General features: G+C 33.9%; 6 protein-coding genes across 7 annotated transcripts; 4 read left to right on the top strand and 2 right to left on the bottom strand.

Annotated features, from left to right (window-relative positions):
* Positions 1–37: 37 nt before the first annotated feature.
* Positions 38–7758, top strand: LOC107271880 (NPC intracellular cholesterol transporter 1 homolog 1b). The gene is made up of 25 exons (XM_015748414.2): positions 38–746; positions 825–1033; positions 1112–1329; positions 1668–1798; positions 2393–2444; positions 2586–2675; positions 2936–3122; positions 3205–3294; positions 3371–3588; positions 3656–3754; positions 3839–4041; positions 4115–4315; positions 4388–4589; positions 4678–4794; positions 4866–5046; positions 5123–5250; positions 5330–5584; positions 5659–5822; positions 5894–6009; positions 6095–6237; positions 6329–6525; positions 6617–6848; positions 6933–7046; positions 7120–7282; positions 7370–7758. Exons 2-25 carry the CDS (start codon positions 826–828, stop codon positions 7468–7470), a joined length of 3810 nt encoding a protein of 1269 aa, XP_015603900.1. The 5' UTR covers positions 38–746; position 825; the 3' UTR covers positions 7471–7758.
* A 274-nt stretch (positions 7759–8032) lies between these two features.
* LOC107271898 (28S ribosomal protein S15, mitochondrial) lies at positions 8033–9188 on the top strand. Its single transcript, XM_015748460.2, has 4 exons — positions 8033–8341; positions 8409–8542; positions 8611–8806; positions 8882–9188. The coding sequence occupies exons 1-4, from the start codon at positions 8112–8114 to the stop codon at positions 9126–9128; spliced, it is 807 nt and encodes a 268-aa protein (XP_015603946.1). The 5' UTR covers positions 8033–8111; the 3' UTR covers positions 9129–9188.
* A 675-nt stretch (positions 9189–9863) lies between these two features.
* On the top strand, positions 9864–12046 carry LOC107271901 (cuticle protein 19). 2 transcript variants are annotated; one of them, XM_015748468.2, is made up of 3 exons: positions 9864–10208; positions 10683–10735; positions 10830–12046. In XM_015748468.2, the coding sequence occupies exons 1-3, from the start codon at positions 10197–10199 to the stop codon at positions 11413–11415; spliced, it is 651 nt and encodes a 216-aa protein (XP_015603954.1). In that variant the 5' UTR covers positions 9864–10196; the 3' UTR covers positions 11416–12046. The 2 variants fall into 2 exon arrangements, with proteins under 2 accessions (XP_015603954.1, XP_024944950.1); XM_025089182.1 differs by lacking the exon at positions 9864–10208 and having other exon boundaries at positions 10419–10735.
* A 516-nt stretch (positions 12047–12562) lies between these two features.
* LOC107271899 (chromatin modification-related protein MEAF6) lies at positions 12563–14339 on the bottom strand. Its single transcript, XM_015748461.2, has 3 exons — positions 14268–14339; positions 13651–13978; positions 12563–12894 (listed from the first exon to the last, which is right to left on the bottom strand). The coding sequence occupies exons 1-3, from the start codon at positions 14337–14339 to the stop codon at positions 12563–12565; spliced, it is 732 nt and encodes a 243-aa protein (XP_015603947.1).
* LOC107271884 lies at positions 13135–18517 on the bottom strand. The gene is made up of 15 exons (XM_015748428.2): positions 18202–18517; positions 17918–17998; positions 17560–17853; positions 17281–17495; positions 16745–17213; positions 16344–16686; positions 16001–16280; positions 15583–15927; positions 15387–15512; positions 15213–15325; positions 15012–15144; positions 14629–14930; positions 14268–14545; positions 13775–13978; positions 13135–13687 (listed from the first exon to the last, which is right to left on the bottom strand). Exons 1-12 carry the CDS (start codon positions 18233–18235, stop codon positions 14667–14669), a joined length of 2697 nt encoding a protein of 898 aa, XP_015603914.1. The 5' UTR covers positions 18236–18517; the 3' UTR covers positions 13135–13687; positions 13775–13978; positions 14268–14545; positions 14629–14666.
* LOC112494973 lies at positions 14420–18839 on the top strand. Its single transcript, XM_025089185.1, has 4 exons — positions 14420–14673; positions 18378–18567; positions 18642–18697; positions 18779–18839. The coding sequence occupies exons 1-3, from the start codon at positions 14456–14458 to the stop codon at positions 18672–18674; spliced, it is 441 nt and encodes a 146-aa protein (XP_024944953.1). The 5' UTR covers positions 14420–14455; the 3' UTR covers positions 18675–18697; positions 18779–18839.
* The last annotated feature ends 4 nt before the right edge of the window (positions 18840–18843 follow it).

Genomic DNA, 18843 nt, shown 5'->3' on the forward strand with positions numbered 1-18843 from the left:
TATTAATTATTAATTTCCTTTCTTTATTTTATCCCTCGTACCTCGTATACTGTGTCGTTTCACATGACTCTATTTCCGATTTCCATTGTCCATCCTTCTTTTGCGTCTACTTATAGGTATACCGCATCGTTTCAATTTTCTTAAAATTTAATAAGATTAATTTTTTGCATTCTCTCTACCGTTCAATTTTTATTCTATACCGATCGATATCTCGATGCTATTTGCTTGTCGAGCAAGATTTTAGTCTGTTCTTTTTTTTTAAACAAGTAGATTAAGACCGCAGGTGTTCGCTGGTTTAAACGAATCGTCCAAGACTTGACATCTTACTGATAACATTAGATAGCGACTGTACTTTTTTACTTGTGCTTATCACGGTCATTCATTAATATCAAAAGACTGTATAGAGTTATTCGCTATTATATTCAATACCTATCCAACTATGTGGTTAGGCAGACGTGTATATATGCCAAAGGTTTAGACGAGTCAACGACAAGATAGATATTAATATATGATTTCCGATTCGGTTGATAAAGTCTGGTTTCTAAGCGATCTTCAGGAACTTTTGTTGCGACGAGAATCGTCCGATCGTTCATTTACACCGCAACTGTCGCTGGTCGCCAACGAAGATTGCTTCGAGGAAGGAGACTCCTTTGAATATGTTAAACTTCGGACACTGCAAGAATTTTTATTGATTATTTATACATTTTTATTATTTATTTAATCGACAACTCCTAGCTATAAATCAGGTGAGAATATTTATTTTACCTTTTTCTCCATTGGATCAGTCGAATTTTCCTTTCTGATTTCCTCTCTCTTACATTTAGAATGAAGTCTCTCGTTCTCCTGTGGCTGCTGTTTCTTCTGTGCGTTTCTTCGGTCTTCGCTAACTATACCTGCATCTGGGATGGACAGTGCAGGAAAACTAGTACTGCTATTTATAATTGTCCATCTAATACATCTGCTAAGGCAATTAACGATGCTAAGGCCGAAGCAATACTGTTTAATAGATGTCCACATTTTTTTGATGAAACTGGTTGGTTTTTTATAGAAGCTGTAAGCACTTTGGAATATTCTAAGGATTATTGGTTTAAGTTACTTTTTTGATTTTTAGACAATCCCTTGACGTGCTGCGATGCGGATCAGATCATTTCCATGGACAGCAGCATGTCCATGGCTGAGGGTATCCTGGCTAGATGCACGACCTGTGTGAAAAATCTTTTTCGTTCGATTTGTGATATGAGTTGTCGTGCCGATCAAAGTAGATTTTTGTACGCTACGGAAATTCTTATGGATGAGGATCTTGAGGTTGAATATATTAATGGCATTCAGGTTGGTATTGATTGTGGTATTTTGCGGGTCATCTGAAAATCTTAAATTTTTATTAATTGTTTGGGAATTGTTTATTTAAAATTTCGAAGTTGGCAATTACATTGCTGCTACTCGGATAGCACGAATGAAGAAGGTGGCTGCAGGATTGTCAGAAGATCTTATGTCGTCAGATGGTCTTTGGCTGGCGGTCTGAAAGACGTCTTTTTCATGTAAGACGTCAAAACCCATGACATAAGACCTTCTGAAGAAGTCTTGTTGACATTTTTTTGTAATTTTTCATATCTGGGTATATTTTTTAATGGTTGATAAAAAGAAATCTTTTTTTATTCTTTCATAAGTTTTACATAAACGAAGAGTACGTTAATGCTACTTATGACTCGTGCAAAGAAATTGTTCATCCAGCAAGTGGAAATTTGGCGTTGGATCTTGCTTGCGGAACCCACGGAGCCAGTAGATGCACTGCAAAGTTGTAAGTTTTTTATGTCATATAATTTTTATGAAATCTATTTAACTATTTGATTCTGTATGATACGACTTCCAGAGACACACACCTGCTGGATTTAAGTTAGACAATCGAATGATATGAATGCGCGCTAATCTATCGGGAGATTATTGGCTATTGATTACTGTTGGTTATCAATACGATATAGTGATCATTGTGTTAATCGCAATTTATTCAATAATGGCCTATGGAAATTATAAATACCTTTTTAAAAGTCTTTTCTTCTTACAATTAGTGGAACAGATACGAAATGGTCTGTGCAGAAAATTTATGATCTCTTATCAGCAATCAGTCTCTGAAAGACATTTTTTTTATTATAATGGTTGAATAATTTATTTTCACTATCTTTCTTAGATTTTGACATACACATTATTCATTCTAAATGTCACTATAATTGAATTCTTTACCTTAATGATACAGAGCTGAGTTCAGTAATATCATCTGATAGAGCATTTTTTTTCTTCCCCTAATAAAATTGCCTGTGAATATTCTAACAGGATCTGTTGGACAATTTTTTATTTATTAACTATATAATTCTGAACTAATAAATAAATCTTGTAGATGGTTTGAATATATGGGAGATGCAGCGAACAATGAATTTGTACCATTCCAAATAACCTATGTCTACGATGCAGAGGATTTTGATGGAAATAGTAGTGAACCTTTGGATCCACCTATAAAACTTTGCAATGAAGCCTACGATGTAAGTGTCATGCATTTTCTTTTTTTTTTTTTTTTTTTTTTACCATTCCAAATAACCTATGTCTACGATGCAGAGGATTTTGATGGAAATAGTAGTGAACCTTTGGATCCACCTATAAAACTTTGCAATGAAGCCTACGATGTAAGTGTCATGCATTTTTTTTTTTTTTTTTTTTTTTTTTGGTAATACATTGTAGAGCCTAGTTATAACATTTTATTGATAATGATAAGTTATCTTATACATCTGGGTGCTAGACGATATCATTGATAAAAGAATAATGACAATGTGTCATTATGATGTAGCTGAAATGAGACAAAGTAACACCTGCAAAGTCTTTACGCAACACTACTGACTCAATTAGATTGATTAGAATTCAATAAGCATATTACTTTGTATTACAGAACAATTCAGCTGCTTGCAGTTGTGTCGATTGTTCATTAAGCTGTCCCGTTGTTCAATTAAATATTGGTCATAATGTATGGACACTCTTTGGACTCAATGGATATGGAATTGTTGCTGGCGTATTTGTTATTATAGTCAGTACTGGTTTTACTATTCTGTACACTTGCAAAGGGAGGAAACAGACTGGTAAAGAAATACTTTCATGTAATTCAATATCTCTCTTTTTTTCAACCATCAATACTATAATAAACAAGATCTTTAATTTCAGAAGTTTCCAATAAAAAAAAATGCAAATCATCCCAATTTGGATCACAATTTCATGGGTGCCTTGAAAGCTTCTTCGGACATTGGGGATATGGTATACGATAATGAAATAAACTTATTTTATTCAAGTCAAATTGTTGATATTGAAAATGACTACTTCTGCTTTTCAGCTTTTGCAAGATTTCCTCTTCTTGTATTATGGATTTCATCATATATTATAATTGCAACATGCTATGGCGTTGTTTATATGACTGTGACAACGGACCCTATAGAGATTTGGGCTGCTCCTACCAGTCAGTCGAGGATTGAGAAAGATTACTTCGATACACATTTCACACCATTTTACAGAACTCAACAAATCTATATTAAATCAGTTGGATTGGAGCCGGTAGGTTGATTAAAAAATTTCTTTCGATCAATACATATTACATTTGATTAATGAAAGTTTGTTCCAGTTCACTCATAACACCTCAAGCGGTGTTTTAGAATTTAGTCCTGTGTTCAATAAAGAATTCTTGCTCGCTGTGTATGATCTTCAATCTCAAATTATTGAGGTACGTTAAGCATTAGAGGAATTGATCAATTGTATCGAGTTCTGATTATAAGATGAAAAGTTAATTCAATTACTTCTTTTACAGATTGGTCAAGATACTGGTGAGGGTTTGGAAAATTATTGCTATGCACCTGTCACCAGCGAATTTACTGGCGGTGTTACTTTGTCACTTTGCACTGTGCAATCGATATGGGGATATTTTCAGAACAACATACAGACATTCAATGCAACATCAATATCAAATGGATATGAAACGAATTACTTAGATCATATATACAAGTGCCTGCAGTAAGTGAACAAGTTAAAAAGTTTATACAATAATTATACGTTATCATTAAACAATTTTTTATTATTATATTAGGAATGCATTTAATTCTGATTGTCTCGCGCCATACAAAGGACCTATAATCCCTGAGGTGGCTGTGGGTGGTTTTCTTAAAGATGGAGTTTACTCTTATGACAATACAGACTATATAACATCCATAGGACTTGCCCTAACAGTTATACTTAGTAATACACTTGATGGGGACAAACTCAAGCCGGTTTTGGAATGGGAAAAAAAGTGAGAATTGTGAAATATTTGTTTGAAATTATTGTTACAGCATTGACGTAATTGCGCTTACGATTCTCTTAGATTCCTGGACTTTATGGAAGACTGGAATGCTAACAGTCGACCTGACTTTATGGAGATTGCTTATTCTTCAGAGAGATCAATTGAGGATGAACTTGCAAGAACTTCAGAGGCTGAAGTGATAACTGTCGTTATTAGCTATATTGTCATGTTTATATATATTGCTCTAGCTTTAGGAAAATTCAAAGCATCCAAGGAAACTTTTGTAAGAATTCTTTTTTATTTTATTGCAAAGAGTTATTTTGACACATCGAATTGAATTTTTAGTCCACGTACTCTGTTTGAATTCTCAGGTAGTCAGTAGAGTTCTACTTAGTATCGGAGGAATCATTGTGGTGTTAGCATCTGTTGCTTGCTCTCTTGGAATATTTGGTTACATAGGAGTACCGACAACTTTATTGACAATCGAGGTAAATCCTTTTCTTGAACTTTAAGATATGAAGATTTCACCAAGTTACAATAAATGTCTTATTTCTTTCAGGTCATTCCCTTCTTTGTTTTGGCTGTCGGAGTGGACAATATTTTTATTATGGTTCAAACTCTTCAAAGAACTCCTCGTAAGCTTGATGAAACAACTCCTGAACATATTGGTAGAACTTTGGCTCTTGTAGGACCCTCTATATTATTGTCCAGTGCATCGGAGTGCACCTGCTTCTTAATTGGTATGTGTAATTGTTGTGAAAATAATTCATATGGAATTATTAAAATAACTATACGCATATGTTTATTCTATTTTAGGTGCTTTATCATCTATGCCAGCGGTTAACACTTTTGCACTATACGCATCCGTAGCGATTCTCATAAATTTCCTTCTTCAGATTACAGTTTTTATCGCTTTATTGGCTCTGGATACTGATCGATTGACGGTAATTAGTAACTAATGAAAATAGTTGTATTGATTAAAGGAAAAAAATTACAGCTCTACGATTTACACATCTTTTTCAGGATAACAGGCTTGACGTGCTTTTCTGCTTCTCTCTAGACAAGAAGCACAAAACAGAAGTAGGCAAGGGTATTGTACAGATATGTTTTGAAAAGTTCTATACGCCTTTACTGATGACAAAGCCAATCAGGGTTGGAGTACTTGTAATTTTTTTTGCTGCTCTCACGACTCATGCCGTCGTAGCACCAAGTATGGAAATTGGTTTGGATCAGAAACTTTCAATGCCTGAGGATTCCTACGTGCTAAAATACTTCAAAGTAAAAAAAAATCTATTTTCCCAAAAAACATTTTTTTCCCTTTAGATGATTAAGTCTAATATTTGTCTTCGCAGTATATGGAAGAACTGTTGTCGACTGGACCCCCTGTATATTTTGTGGTCACCGAAGGACTAAATTATAGTAAGACAGAAGCACAGAATCTTATATGTGGTGGGCAGGAATGTAACGTGGATTCACTGTATACACAAATTTACTCAGCAGCTAATCAACCTGCCATGTGCGTAATGAAAACGTACATCTCAATAAAATTGAAATTTAATATTTATCGGTTATCATTTCATTTTACAGATCATATTTATCCAAGGCAGCTTCTTCTTGGATAGATGATTACCTCGACTGGTCCACCATTAGTGGATGCTGTAAATACTTTCCTGATAATAGTTCTTTCTGTCCGCATAACATTGGTAAGTATCAAAGTAATTCTTAGACTCTTGAACGTGTTTCGCAGTCAGTGGTTTTATTAAATAATTAAAATTTTCATCTCTCTAGCTACTTGTGAGAATTGTAACATTACTACTAACAGTTTGGGTACAAGACCAAATGCATTAAACTTCCGCACGTACATTCCATATTTCGTGGGGGATATACCTGATGAGGATTGTGCCAAATCTGGACGCGCTTCTTATCTGGATGTAAGTTTAAACAAAATATTCTAGTCAGTCTTGACATCCTTTCAAGTAATGCATGTTGTCGATACAATTAAAATCTTTTAATTCCATTCAGGGACTGAATTACTACTACGATCAGCATGGTCTAGTAGATGTGGCTGACAGTTACTTCATGGGCTATCATAGACCTTTGAAAACTTCTTCTGATTGGTACGAGGCAATCAGAGCAGCCAGAGTAGTTGCTGCCAATATTACCAATATGATTAATAGTGCAGGATTATCAGATAACACAGTACAAGTATTCCCATACAGGTAAGTGCGAAGAAACAAAGTATAATTTATTCTTCTTAAATTTCTTAATCCATGAAAAATGAACTTGCGCAACAATCCATTTGTTTTACAGTGTATTCTATGTCTTCTACGAGCAATATTTGACAATATGGTCAGAGACTCTATTCTCTCTGTCGATGACAGTCATTGTCATTTTCATAATAACTTTTATATTGAGTGGATTCTCAATCTTTTCTGCTTTGATTGTCACCCTGGGTGTTATCCTGATAATCGTCAACTTGGGTGGATTAATGTACTGGTGGGGTATCAGCTTGAATGCTGTGTCTCTTGTAAATAGCGTTGTGGTCAGTAACTTTACTTTATTCGATTCTTGACATCGTAAACTTCATATATAATTATTATCATATTCCTAAAATTATTTTGCACAGGCGGCTGGTATTGCTGTAGAATTCTGCAGTCACATAATTCATTCTTACTTGACGTCAACTGGGCAAACGAGAATAGAAAAGACTGTGGAAACACTGAATACAATGGGTAGCTCAGTACGTGTTTAATTAATTTGTTAATCAGTAAACTAGTGATTATATGAATCACATCGTATAATTTTTCCCCCAGGTATTCTCTGGTATCACGTTAACTAAATTTGCTGGTATAGTCGTCCTTGCGTTTGCAAAATCGCAAATCTTCCAAGTATTCTACTTCAGGATGTATCTCGGAATAGTTTTGATAGGCGCTGCTCACGGTTTAATATTCATTCCAGTCTTACTGACGTTTATTGGTAACTATTGTATTTTTTTTTCTTCGTTGCTAACAGCCTGAAGACGGTATAGATAAGGCACTTTCAAATCTGAAATACTTATTACAGGACCTGAGAATACTATCAAAGAGCCATCGCCACTACCACAGGACACCGAAGCAGCTGCTGTTTCAAGTGAAAATAATATAAATAATGGACATGTCAAATAAATTCTTATACAGTAAGACTTCTCAACAACGTAACGCTTGGAAGCAGTTATTTCTCAATAGCTAACACCCCGCGTTTTCAAGTTACGCTTGCGAAAAAAAACTCTCCTGTGAGCGAATAAGCGAGATTAGAGAAAGTGGGGATAGATCATTATACTATTGTGAAATTTTACGGAGGTGGAAACTTACGCTATTGAGAAGTTTTACTGTAGTAGAATATTGTAATCGGATCTAAAGAAATAGGAGTAATTACATAATAAAGTAAACATTTGTGTTTTGTATAAAATTCTACTAGATCATTTTTTTATGCGGTCTTTCAACCATATGTATTTCGATTTCACTTTAGTCTGTCCGATCCCTTTTTCTGTTTTTCTCTATGTAGGAGCAACATCGAATGGGAGATCGAGTAAAGTTAGTATATTAGTATTTTTTCAAAACTCAGTTCTCATAAGGAATGTGCAGAAGCGTAATGATTTAAATTTAAAGTAAGAATCTGGCGCTAATGTCGATTAGCCAGTCATAGTACAGAGGTTGTAATGACGTCACTGCTCGCATGCGCGTACACGAGTGCGCATACTCATAAGGCTGCATGGAAGTTGGGTTAGCGAATGTTGGGTGATATGCAGTGATATGTAAAAATCAACATGTTTGCAAATAATGTAAGATGTGTTCCTGTTATTGTTGGAAATATTCTCAAGATTTCAAATACACTTGCAAGGAACTATGCATTCAAATCTAATTTAAAAATTAAATGGGTACGTCCAGAGAAACCATCCTGTATCTCAACTGAAATTAGTGGTGATTTAGGTTTAGATGTTAAAGTTGATCCAAATGAATACTGCAAAAAATATTGGAACTCAAAAGAACTTGAAGAGTAAGTGTATATGTAAGTAAGTATATACTTTGATGTTCTTGAAGATGATTTAATTACTTTCTTTCAGTGCCGATGATATTGTTAAAAAAATGTTTACCCTTGATTTTAACAAACGGAAAACAACTGTGGTTGTACAACGTGAAAAAATAACAAGTCTTGTGAAAAATCATTTTATGGATACAACGTCTATGGAGACAATCAGTAAGTATAATTATTATTATGGCTTTTGCGAGAGTTCATCGATATTACATTTATTTCTTGGTTTTCAGTTGCTAAAATGACCAATCAGATTTTACAACTGCAAGAGTATATGAAGGATCATCCAAGAAATTTACCAACCAAAACGCATTTGAAAGAACTTATTGAAAAAAGAAAAAAGTTTCTGGGTTACTTGAGACAGTGGGATTACAAACGTTTCGAATGGCTTCTTGAAAAATTAAACATTATTTATAAGCCTCATCCTCAGTATGTTATCTCGAACATATACTTTTCTAACAAATCATAAAAAGAAGATATTTTAAATACTCCCTTTCTCTACAGTCAATACCTCCCAGTAACCAGAAAAGATTCCTTGAGAAAATTAACAACCAAACATTGCGACAAATTGGTGCAAGAAAAGTTGGATGCTTATAGAAAGGAATTGGAGGAGGAGCAGAAAATTTTTTTTAAAGAAAAGGCTGAAAAACTTGCATTCATCAGAGCAGAAGAAATAGCATGTGGTGTCACTCCGACTGTCACAGAAGAACAAATTGAAGATGTAAGAAAAAAGGCAGCTGAATTACAATAATTAGTTGAATCGATGTAAAATTAGTGTGAATAGACACATAAAAGGATGAATTATATTTTATTACAAAAACTTTCTTAAAACTCCCTTCTCGTCTCCCACACAAATATTTCTCTGTAATCCATTTCGAACCAACAAACATCCACCTCTTTGCTTGATATTTAGAGAGTCTTTCTATCAAGCTATTCATAATATCTTTCTCCATTTTGTTAATTAAGCTAAAATGGAAATTACATACCAATAAAGTAGTATCACTCTTTTCTACCCCATCCAAATACGAACAGTTCCGGTGTACAGAAGGAAGTGCCAAAGAGAAGTTTCCTGTCAGACAAGTCCCAGTTTCCAGTTGTCTCGTAATACTTTTCATTCCACCAATAAATAAAAACAAGAGTAGTATAACGAGTACAGAATAAATAATCAGAAAGACTTCACAGGGCGTGGTACCTTCACTAATTACTTCCACGAAACCATAACACTTTATAAATCATGCAAAAAAGGAGCCGTTACAAAATTTGAATTATTTTTACGAGCAATGAACGACAACAGAGTTCAACGGAAGTATCAAAATTGAGTACCCATTTTATGGCCATCATATTTTTCCATCTAATAAAATGAAAATGATCATAGTGAGAGATAATTGTTACTAATTTCATATTCTCAGATACCAGTTTACATGAATACAATTTTCATAAAAAAGAAGCGGCAACAAATTTCATTTGAAATTCTCTAACGTCTTTCAAGATGAACAGATTTCGCAAAAACCTCTACCATCATCCTGACCGAATTCCCAAATGCGGCGTTACACTATTCTATTTCAATTCTAATAGCCTTCGGCAATATCAGACGTTTCCCAGGCAGCGTCTACTCTCAGCGATTGCACATTGCTCAAACTAAAGCAAGTCTTTCCTCGAGACGTAGGGAAGAGTGCAGTAAAAATGTAAGTGAATGTTCGCGGTATATAAAGAAGAGTGCACCGGGGATGCTGCAACACTCACGGAGAAATCTTCAAGGGGCAAATATACATATACTGTGAATTAAAACACCATAAAAGACGGCAGAAAAGAAGAAACGATGATAGTCGAGGTAAAGATACAAAAAAAAAAGTTACCACAAATCCTCAATCATAACCGTCCAAAATTTACAAAGAAAAGAAGTCTTAGACCTTCCCAAACTACATTAAAGATACGTGTTTAATGAATTAAAGAAAATAATTATAATTACATCATGTCCATATCTCATTATATCTTTACTAACAAGAACTGATTCTCTTTGCCATACTCGTATTCATTATTTATTATCTGTTTAATGAGTATACATATATATCCATACACGTTTCCATATAAATATGGTCAAGTGGTTGGATACGTGATGGGCACTCCTTAAAGGATACAAACTCTATCTCTTCTATTATGCAATAAAGAAGTTTCACCAGTGTAATTCTTAGGGCAAAGTATAATAACTGAACATACAAACCCAACACTAATAATGAACGATTGCAAGAGCGCGTGGGACGATTGTCATTGTTCATCGGATCCTAATCGCAATTCTACATTCCAGATTCTCTTCCTGATTTGCGCGCTGGAGATGACACGGGCTGGTATTCATCAAGGGTAAGAAAAGAAAGAAAGAAAGAAGAGAAATATAAAGAGACAATACCGAAAGCAGTAGCCATGTGAAAATTCACATATATTTTGTACCCAACAGTTTTGCACTGCCTCCAAGAGGGCCAAGATACTCGTCGTATCCTTGCGCACCAGTTAGAAATTCTGCAAGATTCGAAAACGTCGCCCCTGCAATCACATGTGCATTCAAATTGCCAAAGTCATCAGGATCGTCAAGAGATCGTAGTTCATCGCCGGTTTACGTCAAAGTATCTTCACCGGCTTCTTATAAGCCATTACCCAGGACCTCGTCTCTCGTTTATGTTGCACCGCCTATTCTGAAGACTGCAGGTGCGGTCGTGGCGACGGAGGAAGATTCTATGGAGATGGAGGTCGAGCATATGTCTTATCCAAAGTATTCTTTTAATTATGGTGTCATTGACGGATACACTGGGGATTCGAAATCAGCATGGGAGGAACGTGATGGGGATACTGTTAAAGGAGAATATTCTGTTGTCGAAGCTGATGGTACTATACGTACTGTATCTTATACAGCTGACGACCGTAATGGATTTAATGCAGTTGTGACCAGAAGTGGCCATGTTAAAGATTCAGCTGGACCTGGTAAAATGTTTGTACCGGCTTCTATAATGAAGAGTAATGGAGATAGGCGTAGACCCAGGCATTGAATTTCACTTAATTAATGCTTAAGCTGGTTTGTTACTTTTTTAATTGTTAAGAATAACATAAAACTTTTTGGGATTATTAAAAACTTTTGTTTTTGCTCTCATTAGTATTGATATATTTGAATGATGAGTATTCAAAGAATTATATGCATTTATGTGAAACGAAGGAGTGTCTGAATCATGCAAGTTGATAGTTTTTAAGATGACTATTATTGATACTAAACGCGACTGCATTTAGAATCAGAATATTTATTCATACATATTTTGGACGGTATTCTAAAACCTCATGAGAAGTGTTGGTGTAACTTAAAATAATATTTGTATTAATTAAAGAATAAATAAAATCGGTCTTGTTTTTTAATATAATGATAGTAGAAAAAGAAATATTTGTATGTACCAGGTACGATAAGAGTGAGTTCTTTTTATAGAAATAATACAAAAATATCTTATTTATACTTGCTTCACTGTACCGCCTAATGAATTTCATTCAAGGAAAGTTACGACGAGAGATTTAATCAAGAAATATTCATTAAAGTCATTACATCATATTGTAAGTATGAAAGTGTACTGTTCTTGAGACTTTCATGTAACTTTTTATTAATGGCAAATACAAACGAATCTTTTTTTAATCATCTATTCAATTTTCTTTTTCTAAACGCAATCACGGCTACCATCCATCTCTTCAATTTGATATTTTAACACGAGTACAAGAAGATACAATTGGAATATTACGAATTATCAAACATCCTTCACACGTTCACTTGCACTTATTATCTATTATTATCGTGACAACTATCAATCAGGTAACTGCAGACAGTATCACTCGTCCATAGTGTAAAATAGCATTTTCACAAACAGCGAACATTACCCAAATCCGTTTTCTTGATTATCTAAACTATTAATTACAACGGCGCTGAGTGGTTAAATAGAAAAAAAAGAAGAATGAAAGACTAACAAGTAATAAAGAGTAATGAGATGTGATGAAAAACTGAGCATATCTACTTCAATTCTCCAGTCTCTAAAGCAATTCATACAAGAGTAACAAGACATTCTTGTAAGTCCAAAAAGATAAAATGTTTCTTCTCCCTCATAGAGAATAAAGTAAAAAATGATAATACAAAATTAATATTTTTTCATGTACAAAAAGACTCTATCTATTCCTGGAACGCTTATTACTACTCTTTTTAGCACTGTTCGTAGATCTATTTTTATTATTAGAGTCTTTATTGTTACTGTGACTGTCCTTCGCAGATACAGAAACATGTTCTAGGTTTCCATTGGACATAGGTCCATTGGAAAATTGGACATTAGTGTCCGTGCTATTAAGAGTGCCATTATTTTGAGAATATCCACTTTGAACAGAGGTGTGATTCTTTCCAGTGGCCTCTTTGCTATTCCCCGAGGGATTCGCATTGGTAAAGTTGCAATTGTCCTCGCTGCCGCTGTTTCCAATCTGTGACTCCGACTCACTGTATCGTTCAACTGGAATCAAGGTGCTCCCATTAACGGTACACAGTGCGTACAAAGTTGAAGGAAGCAGCAGATAAATAATAAAAACTAATATGAAAATAGAAAAGAAAGTCCGATTTTCTACGTGAAATAATAAGATCGTTTGATTTGAACAAGTACAAAAGTGATGAGAATTTTTTGAATGATAATCACGTGACTCATGATTTTATTCTAATGTATGAATTAGCAATTATGACGGAGACAGTCATAGGATTCAAGAGAACTACCACCATTATTTTATTAATAAAAACTTTTATATACTACCAAGGCACATCGAGAACAAAGGCAAATAACTTGGTATACATAAACAGAGAACAGAATCACTAGAGATCAGCATAGGGATTAAAGTGATTTGTATAAGAATAAAGTTTGTTTTTCAAAAGTTCTAGAGCGATAGACTTTCTTGGCGAACCATAAATTGTAAAATTTATAAGCAATAGTTGTAGTAAATTAAAAGTATGCTGCCACCAGTAATTTTGTTCCCTTAAGACTAAAACAACTAATGCTATATCTAAAACCAATAGACATATTCTATTTATAATATAACAATACAGTAAACCAGTAATCAGGTAACTTAGATAAACATAATTGAGTACTTATAAAGACAGGAATAAAATTATAACTGCTATCGAAGAAGATTGATAAAAGAGAATACAAAAGAGTAAGATACCAATTAATAAGTAGCTTATTAAAAAATAGATAATTATGAATATCCATTCAGGTCCTTACTTTTTTCTTGTGTGTTCTCCACTAGACCGCTCACTGCCTGTAACATGCACAAGGTGCCCTTTGTACCGAGTACCATCAAATTGACATTCAGCCCATTTTGGTACCACTTGGTAGTGTTACTTACAGCCATAGATGTAATAGAAGATTTAGAGAATAATCTTTCAGCTTCTTTGAACTTTCTATTACGTTTGTCTGCTTTACTATTTGTGTTTTTGTTGCTGGCTAAATATCTGTCCCAACCACGGATAATGTTTCCATATAATTGCGTATCCTCCAAGTAACTTCCTTCGAATGCGTATATCTGTCGTTCTAAGTTAGCTAAAGTGTCCTGCAATAATACCATAAATATTTCAAGTCTTACATAAACAGAGCCAAATACGTAAAAGTATTCGATTGGAGACGCAGTTTGTTTCTACAGGTTATGTTTAACCTTCATTGCATACAGAAACACTAATATTACAAACTGTGTTAAACCTAATAGAACAAGAATCGTAAAATTTGATTGAGAATAAGATATTAACAAGTATATAATGTTTAGACTTCTAATTACTGAGAAATGTATAAAACAAAAGCCTAGATTTCTCGAATCAGTGTACTTTTTACATCCTAATACGTACAGCAATTTCTGCTTTGCGTTTCACAAGTTCAGCCAGTTCGGCCCTTAAATCCACCGAAGATTTTGTAGACATTATCTTAATTGTTCACAACGACGTAAATAAATATTATCCGTAAAACAGTAAATGTAAAAAAACATAAAATAGCTTTTCGAGAATATATCTTGATATATCTACTTTCTTTTATTAATATGCTGCAAGATGCCGCTAGTGACATATTCCGAATGGTACTGCCCACTAGTAAGATATTCTATAAACTCGCAATTGTTCCATATCTGCAGCTGAAAAATCAAATCGAATTTTTCCAGCTTTTCCTTTTTGAACTTACACTGTACTTTTTATTTGAACAAAATTACATGATTACCGATCAATGTATTTATCGTTTCATCAAAAGATACAGCGTTAGGAAGTAAGTTTCAGTTGTTTTTGAAATATTTGAATTTGTCTCAATAATCCTGCCAATCTAATTGCAGTAGATGGTTCACGTGTAATTGATGGTATGACACTTCCTCTTCTCATGGAGTAAAATCCTACAGGATTTGCAGTTTGCGGTCTGGCGTGAACAGGCAAATGAACAGCAGGAGCATTATGAGGAGCTTCAGTTGCTACGCATACAAAGCTGTTTCTCTCATGCAACAGTTTCATTTGTTGCTTCAAAGCCAGCACCTTGAAAAATTTCCTTTTACTTTCTCATTCGCAATATTACCTGATTCGACTACTGATTCAAGTCCTTCAAATAACTGTTACCTCTTTGTAGAGACCCACTACAGCATTAATTTCTTCTTCCTTGGCTGATAATTCTTCCTCAATTGCCACTATTTGCTTTGTCAAGGATTTGTCATTAGTCTTTTCTACCTGTTCTTGCAGCTTTTCATAATTTCTATTCCAAAAATTGAATTACTATATTTAATAGTGTAATTGTAGATTTTTTTTTAAAAGAAAACTTACGTATTCATTTCTTCAAATTGATCGTGCAACTTTATCAGTACTTCTCTTATTCCTTTTGTATTATCAGGAACAGTATGAACATTGCAGGATCCATTATTCATATTCAATTCCTCCTATAACGATATCCAGTTGTATATTTTTTTAATAACAATAATCTTAACAGCTATTAATTACTTGACGTTGTTTCAGCAAAGTACTTGATGTCAAATTAGGATTTCCTGTTATACTTTTGCGAGAGGCTTTTATCGTTTTGTCATACTTCACGCTTGGTTTAGTAACAAGCCCATATCCCTTTTGCTTCTATATAATTAACAACAAATATTAATTAATATTTAACTTGAAGAACAAAATATATATAACAATCAAGTACCTCATCTTCGTACAAAGTTCCTTCAGATCTCTTGCAATTGGCAGCCATATCATTTCTTTGATTCTCACAATAATCTTGAAGATTAGGAATAGTAATGATTCTAGGTGTTTGTCGTTGAAAGCAATTGACAACTTTTGAACTTTCCATAATTTCTTTATCAGTATTATTATACTTTTCAGACAAACATCCGTTACAGTTGACAGTCGTGTCTCGCGGTGATTTTCTGTATTGATCATTGATTTGATCAAAGAGCGAAGAAACTGGCTTCATACCTTTGCTCACTTTGCGAATAAGTAATGGCGTAATTCCATTAGCCATTGGTCGTGTTTTCATTATGCTTAATACCTATGTATAATATTTAATTAATTGTAATTGTCATCATTCATAATAACCGAGCGAATACAGTTCTTTCTCATACCTGTTGAATATTCAAGCCCAAGTTGTGACTCGGTGTTACAGAAGTGCCTACGACAAATGGTATATTTTTGAAGTTAAATCTGTTGAAGTATGATCTGCTGACTTGTTTAAGTTTCGATGCTACAGTTGGCATTTCATAATTTCTAATGACTGTAGGATCGTAATAAGATGGGTCGACAAATGATCTGTATCGATGATGATGATGACTCTTGTAACACTCCATAGCCTCGTTTTGAATATTAGACTGCTTTGGTTTGTAATCTTCATGACAATTCACTTGCCTAAGTTTAAGATAAATAATTTTTATGCAAATTAAGGAAATATAATATTTTTTATATACGTACTGTGTATTGTGATTGTACGATGACTGATACTGTGTGTCTTGGATATGCTTGCTATTACTTTCAGGTTTTTCGGTCTGTTGCAATAATTCTCGTTCATTCTGATGGGTGTACGATACATCAGGTATTGACTTTTCATCGATCTTGAAGGCGTTATTAATCGATTGACAATGTTTTAATTGCTGATCAGCTCTGGAGTGTTTACTAGATGCCAAAGAAATTGTACCACTCTCTGCAGCATCATTATGATAAATTTCCACTACGTCGTTACGACTTTTTGGCAATTGATTGGGAAATACACGTGATTCTTTAGGCATCTCCGTAGATGGGATTGTTATAGTGTGTCCTAAAAAATTAATAGTCTGATATTTAATTCATTTTTGTTATTCATATTTGCATGATACCTCTTTGCTTTCTTTTCTTGAAATCTTTCTTGACTGTTATATTGGTGTCTTTTGTTAAAATTGTACTCTTTGAATTAGTACTTTTTATCCGACCTTTCTTACGCTTTATCTTCGACGTTACTGACATTGTGTCATCTATTTTACTATTAGCAATTTTTTTGTTAATAGTGGCCGAATATGATGACAATGCTTTGTGCTTTCTTTCTGACTTTATAATCTTCCTGCGTTTTATCGTATGCGTATTCTCCGCACTGCCAGTAATCTTTAAGACTAATTCTTGTTTCTTGCTTTCTGCTTTCAAAGCCGTTATTGGATCGTTACGTTCTTCTTGATCTTCAATCGATGATCTTATTATAAGTTCCTTCGTATTCTGTATGTCCCTCTGTAAACCTTTTGAATATTCTATCAAATGCTTCTGGTAAGGATGTTGAAAAGCATTTGCATCATCGACATCATGTTCTTTGCAAGTCTGCAGACAAATTTAATAAATTAATACGTGTCATTTTTTTTACTTATATTTTTTGTCAAAATGAAACCTCGTGTCCTTCCACGAAACATGAAAATTTTGGCGACGGTGATGACGTTCTTTCCGTCAACATATGAGTGATGTTTCGGGCTTTAATTCTTCTTAACTGCTGATATTCTGTGTTGCTCTCTTCATTCGTTTCATCAACGACACTGTATGATTTCTCTATTTTTGGTGACAACAATGGATACTTGGAATCGTATCTTGGAGTTCTTTGTGTGAAACCTATTAAATAGTTTTTGTGTAATCTGAACATCAATTTGTATGCAGAGAAATTCATCTTCTATACCAGTCGATGTGTCCTCTTTGACTATCTCTTGCATTTTGTGTATATCTTCAAAGAGACTGTAATAATTTTCATCGACCACAGAAACAGTTTCTTGTAAATCCTTTGATTCCAAAGGAGATGTTTTTGCTTGCAGTGATTCAGATACAATGGATTTTTTATCAGATTCAATTTCCTTCTTTGACTCACAATCAGCTGGTACTGTCTGAACTCCTTGGTAAATCATTTTCATGTAATCTAGCTGGGATTTCAAAGAACCACATCTCGTTTCTGCTACTTCCAACTGCTGCTCGAGTTCTATTTAAAAAATAATAAATAATTAGTTATTAATATACTTACATAGATGTTTTGCAATAAAAACCTGTTAATCTAGTATCAGGGCCACTTCTGCTGGCTGTCACCTCTCTTGGGTATGGCTGCGACATGTATTCTGTGAAACCACCTGTACAAATAATAATTATTAGAACTGTTTTCAAGTTCTTTAACAATTTTTTACATTATATTAGAAATTTAAAGAATCATCTGCACGTCATGGAATCAAATTATTGTTCCACTATATATTAAGTGGTGCATCATTATTCGTTACACCGCGTATAAGGACTTTCAATTGAAAATTATGAAAAAAAAATATTTAATTTCATTTACCAGGAATCCATGTTTGCGTATTAGTAATCTCCATAATGACAGAAGTATATTATTTAATAGAGACACTCCATGGTTTATCGCTTTGAATTGTTGATACGCGTTGATTCTATTCTACGTTGTCTTTCGTAAAAGTGTATATAGACTTTGCTCAATGGGTTAAATGTAAATTTTTCCAGCAAAATAAACGGACGTATAAAACCTCACGAAATAGAAAAGATGAATTCGCAGGTTACAGTACCGGGATTCATTACAATTCTTCTTTTGTTAACACACGTCTTTTGTAACGAACATGACAAACAGTTTCATATTGCAACTCATGTCTGGACGTTGAATGACAAATTAATGAATACGATAATATCCAATAAGGTATAGGTTGATAGATATTTAAACAATTTTTATTCATAATTACGTAATATTAAAATGTGTATATTCTTTTACAGGACTTGCAGAGAAAGATAAATCTCTGTGTATGAATTCGTGTGAAAAAAAATTTCAGGTACGAATCATAATTGTTTGAGAATACTAAAGCATTAATTATTCGTTAATTATCATTGCGTGAACTTTCTTTTATCTACAGAAATAGAAATTGCGGATAAAAATGATTCAAAAGCGAATTCAAATTAAGCACATGATAAAGTTCAA

Source organism: Cephus cinctus, unplaced genomic scaffold (assembly GCF_000341935.2).
Source record: "Cephus cinctus unplaced genomic scaffold, Ccin1 Ccin1_scaffold1062, whole genome shotgun sequence".
NCBI classification, from domain to species: domain Eukaryota; kingdom Metazoa; phylum Arthropoda; class Insecta; order Hymenoptera; family Cephidae; genus Cephus; species Cephus cinctus.

Excerpts from the sequence above, each read along its gene's own strand:
- LOC107271899 (XM_015748461.2), bottom strand. The coding sequence starts at position 14,339 with ATGTCTACAAAATCTTCGGTGGATTTAAGGGCCGAACTGGCTGAACTT. Across the intron at positions 13,979-14,267 it reads AACGCAAAGCAGAAATTGCT|GACACTTTAGCTAACTTAGA; the intron begins GTACGTATTAGG and ends GTATTATTGCAG. Across the intron at positions 12,895-13,650 it reads GGAGAACACACAAGAAAAAA|TTGAACGATACAGTGAGTCG; the intron begins GTAAGGACCTGA and ends CCTTGATTCCAG.
- LOC107271880 (XM_015748414.2), top strand. The coding sequence starts at position 826 with ATGAAGTCTCTCGTTCTCCTGTGGCTGCTGTTTCTTCTGTGCGTTTCT. Across the intron at positions 3,755-3,838 it reads TTCAATCTCAAATTATTGAG|ATTGGTCAAGATACTGGTGA; the intron begins GTACGTTAAGCA and ends CTTCTTTTACAG. Across the intron at positions 4,042-4,114 it reads CATATATACAAGTGCCTGCA|GAATGCATTTAATTCTGATT; the intron begins GTAAGTGAACAA and ends TTATTATATTAG.
- LOC107271884 (XM_015748428.2), bottom strand. The coding sequence starts at position 18,235 with ATGGAGATTACTAATACGCAAACATGGATTCCTG. Across the intron at positions 16,687-16,744 it reads CAAGAAAAGAAAGCAAAGAG|GACACACTATAACAATCCCA; the intron begins GTATCATGCAAA and ends TTAATTTTTTAG. Across the intron at positions 15,928-16,000 it reads TGGGCTTGAATATTCAACAG|GTATTAAGCATAATGAAAAC; the intron begins GTATGAGAAAGA and ends TATTATACATAG.
- LOC107271901 (XM_025089182.1), top strand. The coding sequence starts at position 10,611 with ATGAACGATTGCAAGAGCGCGTGGGACGATTGTCATTGTTCATCGGAT. Across the intron at positions 10,736-10,829 it reads CGGGCTGGTATTCATCAAGG|TTTTGCACTGCCTCCAAGAG; the intron begins GTAAGAAAAGAA and ends TGTACCCAACAG.
- LOC107271898 (XM_015748460.2), top strand. The coding sequence starts at position 8,112 with ATGTTTGCAAATAATGTAAGATGTGTTCCTGTTATTGTTGGAAATATT. Across the intron at positions 8,342-8,408 it reads AACTCAAAAGAACTTGAAGA|TGCCGATGATATTGTTAAAA; the intron begins GTAAGTGTATAT and ends ACTTTCTTTCAG. Across the intron at positions 8,543-8,610 it reads AACGTCTATGGAGACAATCA|TTGCTAAAATGACCAATCAG; the intron begins GTAAGTATAATT and ends CTTGGTTTTCAG.
- LOC112494973 (XM_025089185.1), top strand. The coding sequence starts at position 14,456 with ATGCTGCAAGATGCCGCTAGTGACATATTCCGAATGGTACTGCCCACT. Across the intron at positions 14,674-18,377 it reads AAAAGATACAGCGTTAGGAA|CAAAATAAACGGACGTATAA; the intron begins GTAAGTTTCAGT and ends AAATTTTTCCAG. Across the intron at positions 18,568-18,641 it reads ATACGATAATATCCAATAAG|GACTTGCAGAGAAAGATAAA; the intron begins GTATAGGTTGAT and ends ATTCTTTTACAG.